Genomic DNA, 18,426 nt, shown 5'->3' on the forward strand with positions numbered 1-18,426 from the left:
TTGACTTTTCTATATCCATAACAACAATGTTTATTATTGTTTTCAAGTAACATGCGTGAAATGCAATTGAGTTTAAATATGTAAAGTGATTGTTTTCACACCTGTTTCCTTGCCAAGTTCTTTCAGAATTTCTTGGTACATTTTCACCATTCGATCACAGTGAGCAAGCACATTTTTCCGTAGATTGTCCCAGTGTGGAGAAAGCTCACCAAGTTCTTCTAGCTCCTGGTTTCTGTTAAGAATGGAAAAGAGGAGAAAACATTTATTTTGATCTTAAGTCTATAGACATGGGATACTTAATCAGTGTTGCCAAACTAGTAAGAAACTGATTCACCATCACTTTCAAGAAAGCTCTAGGTGCTTATTAGAAAAAAAATAATTTTAACACAAAGGAAGATATTAATAGTTTAGGTCATACAAACATTAAAAAGTCTATATATTGAAAAGCAAAAAAAAATACAGATTAAAATGATTTTTTCACTGATAAAAATTTCACAAAGATGGCAAAGACTTACTATCCTTAACATATATAGAGACCATTCAGTTAAAAAACAAACACCAAAACTTCCATAGAAAACCAGCTAAGTTCTAGGCTTGATCATCCTAAATAAAATAATGTAGGAAGGGCTTTCTATGTCTGAAGGAAATGCAAGATATTCATGTAATCCAGTTTATATATAATATAGCTGTAAAATTTTTTTAAAGCCCATAAACGGTATGATCAGGTATGGTTATATTGGTCTCAGTTTATCTCAAAAGGACAATTTAAGTAAATATTGTATGCAAATGTTTTGTCCCTTCTTCATCAAAAGGAAGAGCTAATCACGCCATTTAGGTTTTAATTATTAACTTTTATCTAATTCTCTACCCTTTAGCCAAGTGAATTTAAATCATCAGAATGTATTTTTAAATTATAATGATAAATAGTCAAGTAGGCTGCTTGGTTAGATCTCTTATTCATTTCTGTAACCTTTTACCAACAACATTTTCACGAGGCTAATTTAACCAGCCATAACGAACCTTCTTTGTTATTTTGGCTATGCAACGTGCTAAATACCAAGCTAATAAATTCAGAAGACGTAGAATCTTTAACGTCTTGTTAAATGCAAGAATAATGGATGGCGTGCAAAAATGTGACTTGCTTTCAAATGTTTGTAGCTGCCTTTGTTAGTTTTAATGGGAATGTAATGTAGTATTGCTGCATCTTTCATTGATATCTTTACAATTTTTGTGAATATTAATCTCATTCTCAACTTTTCCATAGTTTAGCTTTCATCACACAACATTCATGGGAGAAGAAGTAATTAATCAATAGACAATGAGAGCAAAGGAAGGTTATGACCAAAGAGAGGGTGGTGGTGGCGGGGAGAAGGTTGAAGAATTGGGGAGTCAAGACTTCTATGTGCACTCAAATGGCAGGGTATTCAAATTCAAGACAAAACAAGAACAACCAAAACAAACAAATAATTCCAAAAGCTTGAGATATCCAAGTCTAGAAGAATCTAGGGCAATTAGGTCAAATCTGAGACAGATAGCAAGTGTGAGATATTAAATTAATACATAAGGTTTCAGGCTTTACTTCCAATATATAGCTATAATAGAAATATTAGTTAAGAAGTCCTATTTAATACTAATAGATGCACCATGGGTTTACAATTTATGTTGTCTCTGAATTCTTATCAGAAAGAATAATTAAAAGAGAGGTGGTGAGAGAGGGAAGGAAGGCTGATAGCAAAGCCTCTGACTAAGTTATGGGATATTGGGGTGGGCACATCTCCTTCCCTAAGAGAAGCCTGGGGAAGCGTGGTCAGAAAAGTTTAGTGTTTTGTGGGAGTGACTTGAGATATGCTGGAAGCACTTCATAAACTGTGGCATAATATTTATTACCCTCCTCCAATATGTCGAAAATTATATACAGGAATACACAGATAAAACCTGGCATTCACTGCTTGCTTGTTCTAAGTGCTGGCACTGAAAAGCAACACATTCTGAAAGAGACAAACAATCGACATAAGGTTTCTTTGCACTGAAAAAAGTTCAAATATAGGGAAACTATAGAATAAAGGTGTAATAAAACAGAGCAGAGTAATGAAAAAGTTATAAAACAAAATGGGGCAGAGTAAGAGAGTAGTTATATGTTTTTTAAAAAAATGAAAGAAATTAATTACATTAATTCATTACAACAGATAAAAAGAGAAGATAATCGGGTGCATCAAATCAGTAAACCTTTCAATTGGGAAGGCTAGGGCTGTTTATACTATATTTTAATTTGTTACTCAGAGAACAAAAACTGGAGTTTAAGAGCCTTGCTTTGTATCTCAATCCACGTTCTCTAGAAGAAAGATCTGAGACCAAGCAATCCTGGGTCAGCAAAAGGGAGGTAAGACGAGAAGTGCTGCAGGGAAGAAGAGAAAGCAGACATAAAGCAGTACATTACTGAGTTGGGTAGAACTTCCCAAGAAAGCATGGCTGGTTACCTGGTCATGTGGAACAACTCTAGAAAAGTCATAAGGGACCATAGAACCTTGGAACTGTTTGTTAGATGGAAGAAGAGACATTTAATGTCAATTCCTTACCATCTTCTATTCATTGGTAAAGACTCATCCTATGGGACATTAACTCCTCTGTATTTCTGGTTGTGTAATCTATCTCCTTTTGCATGGCCACTGGGGAAGACATCCCAGTGGAGACAGAACTTCCTGGATCTTGTCTGGTAAGAATCAGGTGCCAGAACCACTCTGGATCTTTCCATGGTAGATGCCATTAGGGGCATGCTAATGCCTGGTCTTCACCTTGGGGGAGGCTGATAACGCTGGTAGTGTTAGGAGATAAGACGAAAATGGTGGCAATACCTGGGGCTCTCCATTAAGAAGGGGTCAAAACTTGAAGAGAGGTTAGGATTGAGCCAGTATAGAAAAGCACATAGACTTGGCCCAGCACAGGCAAACCCTTGAACAACATGTACTTGCATCATTTTCTGATATCCAGGTAGCATATAAAACAGCATTCTCATATCTTCCCTAAGAGGGAAGTTCAAGTACAATCCTTCAAAGTGATGGCCAGTTACAATTCCCCAAAGACTTAAAGAGAGGTAGTGAAGCAAGTTACTATATGCAATACTCTAGCTGATCCTTGAGGCCTTCATTGATATTCATCACCAATCTTCTCTACCACTCATTCCAGAGTTCCCTCATATTACACCAGCACTTCAGCTGGTCTGGGTTGCTGCCTTGTGAGGTTGACTAAAACCTTAATCCCAAGGGATTAGGCCCCTAATTTCCTTGCCCTCATGTACTCTTGGTTGTTGCAATTTCCAATTCACCTCTGGGCATGGAGCACATCTAAGTTCCAGACATATTTCTCTTTGCTCAGATTGTGAAGCAGAAGCCCTATTTCCCCATGAGGATTAGTATAGTATCTCTTACTATTCTTGCTGGTCCACTGTAGTGAGAAATGCATGGTAACCAGATTGCATGCAGAACCAATCACAGCTTCCAGTTAAGTGGGACTCTTTATGGGTCCCTTGACAGAATTGCCTCTACCCATGCCCCAAGAACCAGGATTCTAACTGGAAAAGTCTAAGGTTGTAGGGAAAGGAAGCACAAATCCACTAATGGGGCACTGTGATTGATTGCAAGAAGGGCCCACCCTTTATCCCAGAGCTGTGTATTCTAGCTATGGTGGGCACAATATCCTATATCAGCTGTTGGTTCAGCACATAAACTTCATTCTGAAGGACAGTACCCCAATCCTAAGGTTTTGTCCCCCTAAACTGGTGCCTTAGGTGAGTCTTTCATGATTAATATTATTCCACTGTTCTATCAGGTCTGTAGCTTTTGGGTGGTGGAGCATGAAGTGAATACAAGCTCATTGTTGCACCTCCCTTGATGTGGCAAGTGTCCTTTGGTAGGAGCAACGTTATGTGGGACACTATATCATTGGATCAGGCATTCTGTAAGCCATCAGATATTGGGTGTCAGCAGTGTGAGCAGGAACGGCAAACACATAATCAGACCATGTTTCACCTACTTAAGATGAATTGCTGCCCTCTGCAAGGTCAAAGGGATCCAACTTAATTGATCTGCCACCAAATAGCTGTTGGGTCTCCTCCAAGGAATGGTGCCATATTAGCGCCCATTGTCAGTCTATTTCTGGCATTTAACATTTAGCAGTAAGAGTAGCTACATCAGCCTTGGAGAAGGAGGCCATGTCCTTGGGTCCATGCATAGTCCCCGTGTCTGCCACCAAGGCCATTCTCTTCATGGGTCTATTGCATAAACCCTGGGGTATCTGAGAAAGGAGTCTGGCTAATATCCACACGCAGGTGATAACATCCATCTGGTTATACTCCTCTGTAGTATTTGCTTTCTGATAGGCGTGGCTCTGAGGCATAAAGGCACTTTGAGCTCACTCTTATAAGCCCATCCACATACCCCTTGCCCAGACTCCTTGTATCCCATCTTCTAGTCTTATTTTTTCCAGGCCCTTGAAGCCATTCACTCTGCCAATACTTAATGTATATCCTTAGCTCAGGCCATTCATTTAGAGGAAGCTCTAAATGAATAACAATTATACTGTTCTGCAGATCTGCTCACTGGCTGGATTCCCTCACTATTGACCTTAAGTTCTATCTAACACACCAGGCCAACCCATCTTTATAAGAGTTTGAGTTCTTTCCTCCTCCATGAGTTAGTCATATGAAAACTCCCACGTAGGCGTGAGATGAGAGACAAGCATCATGCAATAGAGGTACCGACAAGAGGTCAATTACATGAGACTCTGCGACATCTCTTCATGATATATGCTCATACTTTCTGGATCTGCTTGAGTCCAATTCCAAATGTATCACTCCCATCTAACAATATATTACTCCTACACCACACAGTGGGCTCAAATCAACACCCAGTATGTAATGGGCAGGTCCAGTCTCAGAGTCACTTTATGTCCCATCATCAGGGTTTCAATCTCTACTAGTGCCCAGTATCATACCAGGGGCTGTTCTTCAAATGAAAAGTAGCTCCCTGATGCAGGATGCACCTGCACATTCCAGAACTCTAAAGGTCTGCATTGAAACTTTCTTACTAGAATTGCCAAAGGCTCCACACAGAAGCACTGTTTCTCATCATAGATACTTTCAGGCCCCTTGGATCTCCTTGGTCATGTACCCAAGGGCTTGCAACACAGTTGGGATCTTTTGCAGTGTCCCTCCTCCCTTTGACACATATGTATATATATGTAGGAGATGATTAGTGGCTGGTTAAACACTAGACAAAAAGTCTTAATGATACGTACATCACAAATATGTTTCAAAAGCACAACAATTATCTATGTGCATAGATGAAAAAGGTCTTTTTGTGTATGTATATGTATGTGTTATATTACTGATTTCTCCCATTATTTGCCATTGTACCACCATATTTTAGAAGTGAAGCAATCACATGTGCCAGTTTATATCTGTTATTTCAGTGTAATATCAGTACCTCCTTCATTCTCAAAATATCCTATTAGATTATCCAAGTTATGGGATACCAGAAGTAATATGTCCTTTTTGATACAAAGAAAACAACAAACATACACACAGAATGTGACAGTTGGAAGGAAGTTCAGAGAATCCTTTGAAACCTCTTGTTTCACAGATAGAGGCATCTAAATGAAACTGCTTGTTCATCTCAGAGTCACTAGAATACCGTAAGGCTTTTAGACTACAATCCCCACGTCCACTCTTTCCTCACTCCATATAATCCTCTACTTTAAAACAAAGAAACACAAAACAAACAAACAAAATAAAAAACAAAAATCAGAGTGCCTTGTTTATTGAAGGTACTTAATGAACATATGTTGAGTGAGTGGGGTTTAGTATTTAGGCTGTTGACTTCTAGAACTACAATGTCGTGTACTTTTTTTTTTTTTTTGGTGAGGAAGGTCAGCCCTGAGCTAACATCCATGCCAATCCTCCTCCTTTTGCTGAGGAAGACCGGCCCTGAGCTAACATCTATTGCCAATCCTCCTTTTTTTTTTTTCCCTTTTTCTCCCCAAAGCCCCAGTAGATAGTTGTATGTGATAGCTGCACATCCTTCTAGTTGTTGTATGTGGGACGCCACCTCAGCATGGCCAGACAAGCAGTGCGTTGGTGCGCGCCCTGGATCCAAACCCAGGCCGCCAGCAGCAGAGCGTGCGCACTTAACCACTAAGCCACCAGGCCTGCCCCATTGTCATGTACTTTTAAAATTAACCTGAACAAAGGATAAGTTATAATTTGGGATTTTTACTTCTGAATCTTTTAGTAGGAATGTCATAGCTACTAGGTATATAGTGCATGGTAACTGATATTCTCCAAAATATGTTCAAGTGCATATTTGTGCCCAGTATTATGAGACCCATAATAGGACCCCTGCAGTCCAGTGTCTACGTGTTGCCATATTTATCTAAATAGCCATCTTGCCATCAATGTTCTAATTCAATAGTCAACACATCTTCACTAAGCCTTTGGTGTCAATGGCAAAGGAGATGAGCCATGTAAATGCATTTTTAATTCATAGAAAAATATTTTTTAAAACACTCCCTCCCCATCTATGAACATTCTCATTTTACTCACAGTAACAACAGCTTCTGCTTTCAAAAGCTGTCTCCTTCAATTGTTACCTTACAACGTTAACAACAAAATTTTCTTTCTGGAAAAACCACTGCCCTGCTAAACATACACAATCTCATATGAATTCATTACTTTACTCTCACTAGAGTTCTATCTCTAAAATAAATCTTCTAGCCTGTCTCCAACTGCTTCCAATTCTCCAAGACTCCAACAGGTAGACACAAAAAGTTGAGAAGAAAAGACTGAATATTCAAATATTAATAAGCTAAGGCTTTTTACACGTTAAAACATTTATGGCACTTACTGCCATCCGCCCCCTTTTGTTCCGCTACCTACAAAAATAAAAGGCAAATCACGTAAAATAAATCTCCAAAGGAGACAGGTGATTGCTAAGGCCTACTTGAGAAATATCTAGCGCTCTATGGATCTTAGCATTCCAACTATAAAGGATGACATCCTTGATATTTGATGAAATATTCATACAGATCTCTGGAAATAACCTTATGATGCACTTTTTTGTCTATATGGCTTGTTTTGTCTTACTTTATTTAAATATTTCAAAAATACATGCTTGTCCTTTTCAGTAAAATTGCAAGTTCTTGGAGGTCGTTATGATCCTCTGAACTTTCCATAATGGAACAGACTACTAAATATATAACATGTTTGAAACATAGATTATTGAATAACATGAAGAGAAAATGAGATTTAAAAAAAAACCGAAACCAAACAACTCTACGAAGAATGAAGAGAAATAATTGAACAAAAACTAGTCACAGGGAACTGGAAGACAAATAGCCAAACCTGCTTTAAAGTTTTTACATATAATGCATAAAACAGTGGCAAGAATATTAAATAGGTAAACAGTTTTTAAATTTCATTCCTTATACCCCTGGGGCTTTTGTGGCGAGAAGGAGAGGGGAGGGTGTTGGACAAAAGGGAAGCCAGTATGTGGACAGACACGAGACCCTTTTCCTTATTCCAGCCACGCACCAGTTCCAACTGAATCTCTTTTATTAATATTGGAATTCCATGTACCGTTCTATTTCGGAAAAAAAAAGTTTCTGCTGCTAAAAAAATAAAACTAGGTTTAAGACCATCAAAATAGAACAAAGTTAAAAGAGGAGAAAGTTTAGCTTCTACTTAAAGCTGCCACTTAAAACATAGTTTTAACGCCTACTGATGATGTATTCAAGGGGAGAATGCTAACACGGGGAAAGTTTGTTCTGAGCCTGTGAGTGGCAGAATCCTGTCTCCTTTCCTCTTTGTGTCCTACCATAGTCCTTGGTCCATGGGAAGTGCTCAATATAGTCTTGTTGATTGACTGAATGAAAGGTTTGCTTGCAGATTGTTATTCTTAGATTTTCCTGATATTTGAGGTCAAGTCAGAATATAAACTAACCCCAAAGTAGAACACTGCACTCTGCCCCAGTTAAAATGGCTAAATACAATAGATAAATGAGCCATTGTTGAGTCTTCTAACCTTTTACGATCTGGGTCTGTAACCCTGGGTTGGTCAAGTCTTCTTTAGGGATAGGGAAAAATTTAAAAATCTTTCTTCATATGGCATTTCTTACTGTGATGGTTAATATTATGTGTCAACTTGGCTGGACCACAAGGTGTCCAGATATTTAGTCAAATGTTACTGTAGATGTTTCCAGGAGGCTGTTTTTGGATAAGATTAACATTTGAATGTGTAAACTGAGTAAAGCAGATTGCCCTCTCTAATTTGGGTGGGCCTCATCCAATTGGCTGAAGGCCTGAATAGAACAAGAAGGCTGACCCTCCCCCGAGTAAGAGAGAATTCCTCCTGACAGACTGACTTGGAACTGGGACACTGGCTTTTTCCTGCCTTTGGACTCAAACTGCAACACTGGCTTTTCCTGGGACTCCAGCTTGCAGACTCACCCTGAAGATTTTAGAACTTGTCATCCACCATAATTTCATGAGCCAATTCCTTATAATAAATCTCTCTCTCTCTCCATATATATATATATACGTATACATATATATATGTATATATGTATACGTATATATATATATATATACACACACATCTTATTAGCTCTGTTTCTCTGGAGAACCCTGACTAATATTCTACCTATACAGGGATTCCATCAAAGATTTCACTCTGCTTAGTACAAAAGAAGTTGAGGGAGAGAGGACGGGATGGAAACATGTAGAATATATTTTTAGGCTCTTTCACGGCATTTTGTCTCTCCCACCACGTTTTACAAACACTCTGCTGACTTCTTCAAAAGAAAAATGACCATAGAGATGCTTGTCTAACGGACATGCACAAGAAATCTCTCTAGTTCTGAGGCCAGAGCTCCACATGTGAACACCTATTTTATAAATGTGAACCTAACATAATAAACTTTAAAAATCTGGGTATGTAAATTAAAAAATTCCTGAAATTATGAGAAGTAATTATTGTAATAAACAGTACCTGAGAATAACAGTTAATTCACTTACAAGAATGTAGTAAGACCAAATAGCCTGATAAAAATTTATATACCAAAGGCTATGGCCCAGTAAGAAAGACATTAAAATGTTATTCGAAATTGTTATTATCTAAGTAAATAGAAATATTTTCCCACAATGAGCCGTACAATACCATTTTGTAGAATAAGAATAGCTATACAATTTAAATAGAGCCTTTTGGTAGTTATCACACACTAAAACTACACGTGGGTGTACACGGGTAGAAAGTTTAATGGCCAAGTTGCTTTCATTCATTAAGCAAAATTAGACCTTAAATCAAACCCAAAAGAAGTCATAAAAAAATTTACCCATTAGGAAAAAAAATTAAATACTAAATAGTCAATGAAGAATAGACTACATAAAAGACTGGTAGGTGGCTTCAATTTCACAAAGTGGTTAGGTGATACCATAAAACTCAACAAAGTTCAACCAGATGTCAAGTTTCACCGTATTTTCAACCCACAATTCAAACTGTCTGTGCTTGAACCCATACAGGGATAAAAACTGCATCCATAAATCACAGGCTTTTTTTTTTAAATGCATTTTTTTAAATGACAATGTGGTTAATGTTGCAACTCATGAACCACAATTTCATTGAAAAATGACTGGATATTCTGTGTGGTCACGCACTCTGATTTTTACTTGAAATTAAAGTAAGTGGTTGTTGTACTGTACACCCAAGAAGTTATACGTAACGACCAAGAATTGGAACACAGTAACCACAGGATTTAGCTGTAATCACAGAAGCTATTTGTATCGGATATACAGATAGATTCTATAATTTAATTTAAGGTAACGGCATTAGAAACAAATGAGGAATAATAAGCATGTCTTCTTTCATCCTAAGAATCTATTTGCTGTTCTTGATAAAGGTGATTAGGTGTTTATTTACTTCTAAATAATGTCTTATTTAACCTTTGAAATTTGTTTTAAAGTTATCAAACATGGGCAACATCTATTTTTTTAATATCTTAAAGCTCAGTGTTCCACCTATGTTTAAAATGGTGGCACATTATGTGAAGTTTCTCCTAAATCCACATATATTAATTCCATGCCTTTTCATTCTGGGTAGCCGTGAAAATTACTAACGGAAAGGCTGGTAACGCAAGAAAGTGTGCTAGCACTCTCTTCACTTTTTCATTATTCCTGCCCATACGTCTAGAAATTGTAAACATTTATGGATATTTTCCCTTCCAATTCCTACCCCTGGACCTGTAGTGTGGATGCCACCTACTTAAGTTTCATAAGTAAATGGAGTTCAAGAGGCCCCACAAAATGCTTGGCAGTAGGGGTCTTTGGTGGACACCATAAGGTTTTCCAGGTACTTAAGGTTATTTTTGTATAGAATTTTTTTTTTCTTTTTTCAAAACAATCCTCAGAGATAATTGTTCCAGAGCTGGACTGAGCAAAATTAAAATTTCAGTCACACTGAAACAGACACATTTCAAGTGTTCAGTAGTCACATAGCTATCATATTAGACAGTGCAGTATAGAACATTTCTGTCATCATGGAAAGTTCTATTAAAAAACATTACTCTACACAAATGAGAAGAATGTAACTGAGGAGTAAAGTGACTTGTTCAATGCCATATTGCTAGTAAGTTGCAGAATCAAGACTTGCACTCAGGTCTTGCGACTACAAATCTTGTCCTCTTTTTTATTCTAATTCCTGGTGAGTATGGTTTCTCCTAAGGAAGTATCCCTGAATAGGAGGACAAGATTGGAATCATCCATTTGAAGGACTCATATCTGAATGTAAGTTATACCCAGGTCAACAGAGAGCTGGTTCAAAGATTTTGCTCAAGTGTGCACTTACCAGACAGCCTTGGCTACTCTAATTGCCAGAATGTCAAACAAGAAAATAAAATTCTTACTTATTTTCTATTCATTTAACAAATATTTATGTAGTGTTTATTATACTTATTTATGCCAGGCACTGTAATAAGAACTTTACAAATATTCACCCATTCAATATGCATAATAGCCCATTGAAGTAGGTATTATTATTATCATCCTCATTTTACAAATGAGGACATTGAGACTCAGAGAAATTAAGCAATTTACCCAAGGTCACCCAAACAGTGAATAGCAGGGTTGGGATTAAGCCCAGGAGGTTTGTCTTTTGTGTCCATGCTTTCAACTACTATGCTAGGTGGACTCTCCATTAGAAATATAACACAATCTCATTCCCACTAGAAATTGCAGCACAGAACATATACAGTCATGTGTTGCTTAACAACAGGGATACGTTCTGAGAAATGCGTCATTAGGCAATTTTGTCATTGTGTGAACATCATAGAGTGTACTTACACAAACCTATATGGTCTAGCCTACTACTCACCTAGGCAATATGGTACTAATCTTATGGGACCACCATTGTATATGTGGTCCATCATTGACCGAACCGTTGTTATGTGGTGCATGACTATATTTTGATACTATCAATTTAGGAAAAAAGCCGAAAAACACTTCTAGTATTTGCCTACAAGGGTAAAGCAGAAAGCATGATGTCAGCCTTCTCATTCTCCACAATAAATTCCAATGGGCAGGAAGAAAGGAGGGTTGCATGTTACTATAGCTTTTCTTTTTTTAAATTATAGATGCCCCTGCTGGTTATCCTACATCAGTGCTGTCCAGTAGAACTCTCTGTGATGATGGAAATGTTCTATAGCTGTGCTATTTAATATAATGGCTACTAGCCATATGTGGCTATTGAGCAGTTAAAATGTGACTAAGGTGACTGAGGAAGTAAATTTTTAATTTCAATAAATTTTAACTTAAGTTTACATAGCCACATGGACCAAGTAGCTACCATATTGGATAGCACAGACCTAGATAGGTCAACTAAGAGCCAAAGAAGGCTCCTTTTTTTCTACTAAACCTAATGCTCACCCATATTTCCTACATTAATGAATTATACTTATCTATTCAGTTTTGCAGGTCAGAATGCTTGAGTCATCCTGAACACCTTACCGCCAGATGTAATCTATCACCAAGTCCTGTAAATTTTAGCTCCTTAAAAAATCTCAAATGTGTGTACAGCTCTCCATTTCCCCCATCAGCACTCTGGTCTAAGCCAGCATCATTATTAGCCTAGGCAACCACAATATCCACTAAATTGATTTATCCCTCCGCACTTGCCTCCCTTTTCCTAAATGTAATCATGTCATTCTCTACTAACAATTTCAGTTGTTCTGAAGAAAAGGATTCCATTACTGAGTGTTTATTATATGCCAGGTATTATGCTAGAGTCCAGGAAGAGTACAACAAGAAAATTGATAAGTTCTTCCTTTTCTGTGGCTCAGAAGGCCCTAACTAATCTGAAGCATGACAATCATTCCAAAATCACTGTCTCAGTGCCAAACATACCAGTTTGTGGGAGAAGACATGCCCAGCCTGCTTTTCTGCCCACTGGGAATTTGTGGTACCATATAGTGAACATGTCTATGAGGTGTGCTAGGTTAGTAAACTAAAGGAGATTAAAATAAATTTCAGACTCAGTTTTCTATCTGAAACATTATCAACATTCAGCTGAGATGAAAAACAACAACAATACTAGCTCTGGTATATTGAGTGTCTACTGTATACATGATTCTTTACATAGATGGTGAGTGGTTTCCACATATTAAAGGCCTATGTATGTATGTACCAATGATTTTTCATCAACAGCTCATTTTTTTTTGGTGAGGAAGATGGTCCCTGAGCTAACATCTGTGCCAGTCATCCTCTATTTTGTATATGGGATGCTGCCACAGCATGGTTTGATGAGCAGTGTGTAGGTCTGTGCCTGGGATCCAAATCCACGAACCCTGGGTTGCCAAAGTGGAGCATGCGGACTTAACCACTATGCCACTGGGCCGGTCCTGATAGATAGCTCATTTTAAATCTCACAATAACCATGTGCATTTATTAGTTAATCCCTTCTTTACAGTTGAGGAAACTGAAATTAGAGCAGTAAGATAAATTATGCCATGTCACACAGCTATCAAGGGTAACTGGAGGAAGCCAGGTTTCAAATTCAGAGCTGCACTTAACACACACACACACACACACACACACAACAACAAAACAAGACTCTAGAGTCTCCTGATTGCTCATTTAATTACTATAGTAGCCTTGAAACATAAATGATAATGTTATTACCTAAAAAAATCTGGAAATTGAGAGATTAAGTAATTTTCTGCAAGTTATAAGTACGTATCAAAGTGGCAGATATAGGTTTTAAACTAAGGTTCATAACGATTCCAATTCTGTGCTTTTATCTTTACAACACACTCCCCTACTCAATCCATTTTAAATAAAGAATCTTGGCACAATAGAAAAAAATGTGCTTCTAAATGAGTTTTGCCTTATTAGTTCCTGTGGGGATATTGTAATACCCAAACAGCAAAATAAAACACATATTTCTATTACCAGCTTGACAATACTAAGCGCTCTACAGGACTCTCATTAAATGATACCAAGAATCCATAATGATGAACTTAATGGCACACAGCATCTGCCCTCAATACTAGGAGTTAGTAGGACAAATGCACTTTCCATGATAAATAACATACCACACGGTATTCCAACTGTGCATCAACATTGCATGAAGAAAAATGAACAGAGGAAACAACACTAATCAGGTATGAATCAACAGTGGCGTCCTGATGTGATTTTTTTTAAAAGATGTGTGCTTTTTTTGTTTTGTTTTTGAGGAAGATTGGCCCTGAGCTAACATCTGTTGCCAATCTTCCTCTTTTTCTTTTTTCTCCCCAAAGCCCCAGTACATAGCTATATATCCCAGTTGTAAGTTGTTCTAGTTCTTCTATGTGGTACGCCGCCTCAGCATGGCTTGATGAGCGGTGAGTAGGTCCACGCCCCGGATCCGAACTGGCAAATCCTGGGCCACCGAAGCAGAACACGTGAACTTAATCGCTATGCCACTGCGCCGGCCCCCTGATGTGATATTTTTAATGCATTGCTTTTGGATCTTTAGGACCTAAGATTTTTCCTCATTGAGAGCAACCAAGAGAGACAGAGAAAAAAACAGAAAGAGAAAGTGGAAGAGACAGAATACTATAAAAACATCAATGAGATTCATCAGTTTGAATCTCAAACTGTATTCATCAGTATATATGAGTATTCATCAGTATATATGAGATTATATATGAGATCTAAATAGAATAGCTGGTTCTCTATTACTTTTCCTATTAATCAATGTTTCTTTAAGGTCAGTAAAAAATTTCAGTGTGCTTTAATTTTATCCAAGATGAGCTGATAGACATCTCAAAAGGCATATGCTTTAGCCATGCCAAAATAAACAAGGCATAAGACGAGGCTGGAGAAGTAGGTAGACATGAGATTCCACTTGCATTGTAGGCCATGTGAAAGGAAAATCTTGTCTAGTGGTAAATAAGTTTTGAAAAAAGTAGACAAATTATATTTTAGAATGTCAAACGATGTTAAATGGACAGGCTGGGTCACTACATTGTAAAATCTTACTGTACATCTTTTTGTATAGTGAGGACGTTTTTGAAATAGAATTTACCTGAATATATTTTAGTTCTAGTTTATAATTCCTAATATATACTTTTAAAACTTTTAAAAAGGCACTCTTGTAATACTATAAGTTTGAAATAAAACGAACCTTTTTTTTTTTTGGTGAGGAAGATTGTCACTAAGCTAACATCTGTGCCAATCCTCCTCTATTTTGTATGTGGGACGCCACCACAGCACAGCATGATGAGCGGTGCGTAGGTCCACACTTGGGATCTGAACCCGCAAACCCGAGGCTGCCAAAGAGGAGTGTGCAAACCCAACCACTACGCCACTGGGCTGGCCTCTCCATTTTTTTTTTTTTTGATAGTCACAAAATGCTTTAAGATAAGGCGCAAGGTCACAAAATTAAATATCTTCTGCATTTCTCTCAAAATAGATATAGTGCTTAGAAACGCAGTTTAACAGCATTTGATAATACGTAAGTAAACATGTAGAACATGTTTCTGAAACATATATCTCTGTGTAGCAACTAGGCTTTCAACCTGGGATTTCAAAATATCTTACTGACCATCTTTTTCCTATATGAGAATACACTATGTTCAAGAAATAGATTTAAGATACACACATATATCTATGTATATACACTTATAGTTCTATTTATAATACAGTTCTAAAAATATAGAATACAGAATATTTGAAATACATATGAGTGGAACAAAAGTGTTTCTCTTCATTGATATAAAATATTTTATCACCATGAATTTAGTATATGTACAACGTTTACAAACACTATTATCTAAGACAAAGCATGAACATTCACTCAAAGAAGTGATAATAAAACTTTTATTTAAAGTTTATATGTTTCAAACTCTATCACCTTTTTCCCTACTAAAGTATTTCAGTTTGGACTTTTTATATTTTATTTACAGGATTGTTTCTCTGCATGATACACACAAATATTTATATGTTTTATATAAAACTGAAGAGAGACTTATACTGTTATAAAATATTCTTATCCTTTCCTCTAAACTCCCAACAGTATATGCCAGCAAGTTTCCCTTTTTCCCCATCCCTGGGATCAATGAAGAAAAATAAGTATAGGGAAGAAATGAAGTAGGAGGAAAAGAGAAAAATATATGATATAAATCAAACTAATTTTTTCCTGGGGAGTTTTATGGACCACAAGGTTCATTTTCACTGAAATCCTTCATTTCTTTAAAACTTTTTGTACCACATTAAGTTTTCAGACATCATTTTATAGTGTAGAAATGTATACTTTTTTGATAAAGCCAAACACTATATGGCCTCAGAGCCTCCCATCTAAACATCCACACATGCACACCATGGTTGACTACTGCATTTGTGGCTGTCATGGAGCTTCAACACTATAGGTAACATCATTTTGTCTAGTAACTAACATATTTCAGTGCAGACTGAGCCATAGCAAACCTTTGAAGTAGTACAAAATCTGAAGAAAATATTCACCATAACCAAAATATGTGGCAACACTAAAACAAACTACAAAAATTTTATAGGTGGTAGTTTGGCAAGACCTCCATAACCTGCATGCAACCCGAATTGAAGCACTGTAAAGCTTGAAGCATTATAACCACACGCAAAGACGCACATACACGCACACACACACAAACACACACGCACACACACTTTCTATGTATTTAGGATCTCTGAGCTGTCTTCCATGTGTCACTCTCCTTTTCCTTTCATTATAATAACTCCATAATAAACCCGTTGCTATTCCTCCCATCCTTCAAGCATGCTGGATCAACGGACTGGTCTGCTTTACAATACTAAATCCCTTATGTATCATGAATATGGAACAATTTAGTAAACTTCTCACAAACAAGGTGTTATACTGAGTACTTTGTAAGCAGAACCTCCGCCTCCTCCTTTCCCAACATACAATTCCAGTATAGTCCTCAAGAGGTTAAACTCCTACTGGAAATCTGCATTTTATAACATTTCAATCAGATTGTGTGAGTCTGAATTGTGAGCTCTAGATTTTGAGGAAATAAGGCCATAGGCAGAAAAGCCATTAGCAGACTGTGCACTATCACAGGCAAGAAACCATGGAGGTTGGGATTAGAGTAAGATGGAGTGAAAATGTAAAAAATAGATGAGTTCGAAAGAAAGTGTGGAATTAGAATTATTGCAAATTGATACCTGAACTCAAATGTTGAAAGATGTAGTGAGATAAGACAAAAATATATGTTCTATGTTTCTGTATTGAACTTTTGGACAGAGGGTGGTATCCTTACTGAGGAATTAATTGAGGGAGAATGATTTTAAAGGGAAAGAGATGATGTCAGTTTTAGACATGCTGAGTTTGAGGTAACTACAAGACACCTAAGTAGAAATGGTTAGCAGGCAGTTGGATGGAGGTATCTAGAGCTCAGAAGACAAGTACCCATTGGAGGATTTAGAAAACAATAGCATGTAGATGACCATGGACCCCATGGGGGTGGATGTGACTGGTCATGAAGAGCATACAGAGTGAGAGAGCATAGAGATCTAGAACCACGCACACAGAAACAACAACATTTAAGGGACGGACAGGAAGAGAAGAGTCTACCATGGAGACAGAGAAGGCACGGCTAGAGAGGTCACCTGACTACCAGGGGTGTGCACAGCCACAGCAGCTCTTGGAAGACTGTTTCAAGAAGCAGTTGAATGCTACTGAGCAGCCCAAAATATGCAGGCTAAAGACTGTGCACCGGATTTAATGACAAAGAAGTCATTGGGAGATTTCAGCCTATAACTATTTTAGCCTTCAACAGATTGAGCAGCGAAAAAGGACAGACAGAGAGAACACTGTGAAAACAACTAATTCATTGTAATGATAATTTCAAGTTACCAGAAATTAAAAGATATATACAGCACTGTTTACAATAGCCAAGATATGGAAACAACCTAAGTGTCCATCGATGGATGAACGGATAAAAAAAATGTGGCGTATATGTATACAATGAATATTATTTCCATAAAAAGAAGGAAATATTTCCCTTTGTAATAACATGGATGAACCTTGAGAGTATTATGCTAAGTGAAATAAGTCAGACAGAGAAAGACAAATACTATTTGATCTCACTCATGTGTGGAATCTAAACAAAAATCAGAAAACAAAAAATACAATGAGCTTATAGACATAGATACAGAGAACAGATTGGTGGTTGCCAGAGACAGGGGGTCAGGAACGTGCAAAATGGGTGAAAGGGGTCAAAAGGTACAAACTTCCAGTGATAAAATAAAGGTCATTAGGATGTAATGTACAACATGGTGACTATAGTTAATAATACTATATTGCATATTCAAAAGTTGCTAAGGGAATAGATTTTAAAAGTTCTCATCACAAGAAAAAAGTTTGTAACTATATATGGTGATGGATATTAACTAGACTTATTGTGGTGATCATTTCACAATATATACACATATTGAATCATTATGTTGTTATATGTTATACGTCAATTATACTTTACTAAAAAAAGAAAAAAGAAACAGAATAGAAATGAAAGCAGCATGCAGTTCACACAAGAAGTCTATTTAAAAAAAAGAAAGAAGATAGAAATAAAACTGAAATAATTAATTGAGACAATAGGAAGAGTAGAACTGACAAGTCCATAAGAATTCTCTTTCAAAAGATCAATAAAAATCAAATATATTAATCTTTATAAGAAATATACAAAAGCTATATGAAGAAAAATACAATAGTATATTTGTATGTATAAAAGAGGATTTGAGCAGACCATATTCCTGAATGTGAGGAGTGAATATTCCAAAGATGTCAATTCTTTTGAAAGTAATTTTGCTGTTGTTGTCTCCATTTAATTTTCTTAATTACTTTGGTGAGGACAGTG

At 37.0% G+C, this 18,426-nt stretch overlaps 1 protein-coding gene across 1 annotated transcript in view; it reads right to left on the bottom strand.

Annotated features, from left to right (window-relative positions):
• Positions 1 to 18,426, bottom strand: part of INPP4B (inositol polyphosphate-4-phosphatase type II B) — a 599,434-nt gene that overhangs the window by 152,989 nt on the left and 428,019 nt on the right. The window contains exon 12 of the mRNA XM_058550121.1: positions 102 to 232. Coding sequence (XP_058406104.1) covers positions 102 to 232 — 131 coding nt within the window. The remainder of the gene's footprint in view (positions 1 to 101; positions 233 to 18,426) is intronic.

Source organism: Diceros bicornis, chromosome 11 (genome assembly GCF_020826845.1).
Source record: "Diceros bicornis minor isolate mBicDic1 chromosome 11, mDicBic1.mat.cur, whole genome shotgun sequence".
In the NCBI taxonomy this organism is placed as follows: Eukaryota; Metazoa; Chordata; class Mammalia; order Perissodactyla; family Rhinocerotidae; genus Diceros; species Diceros bicornis.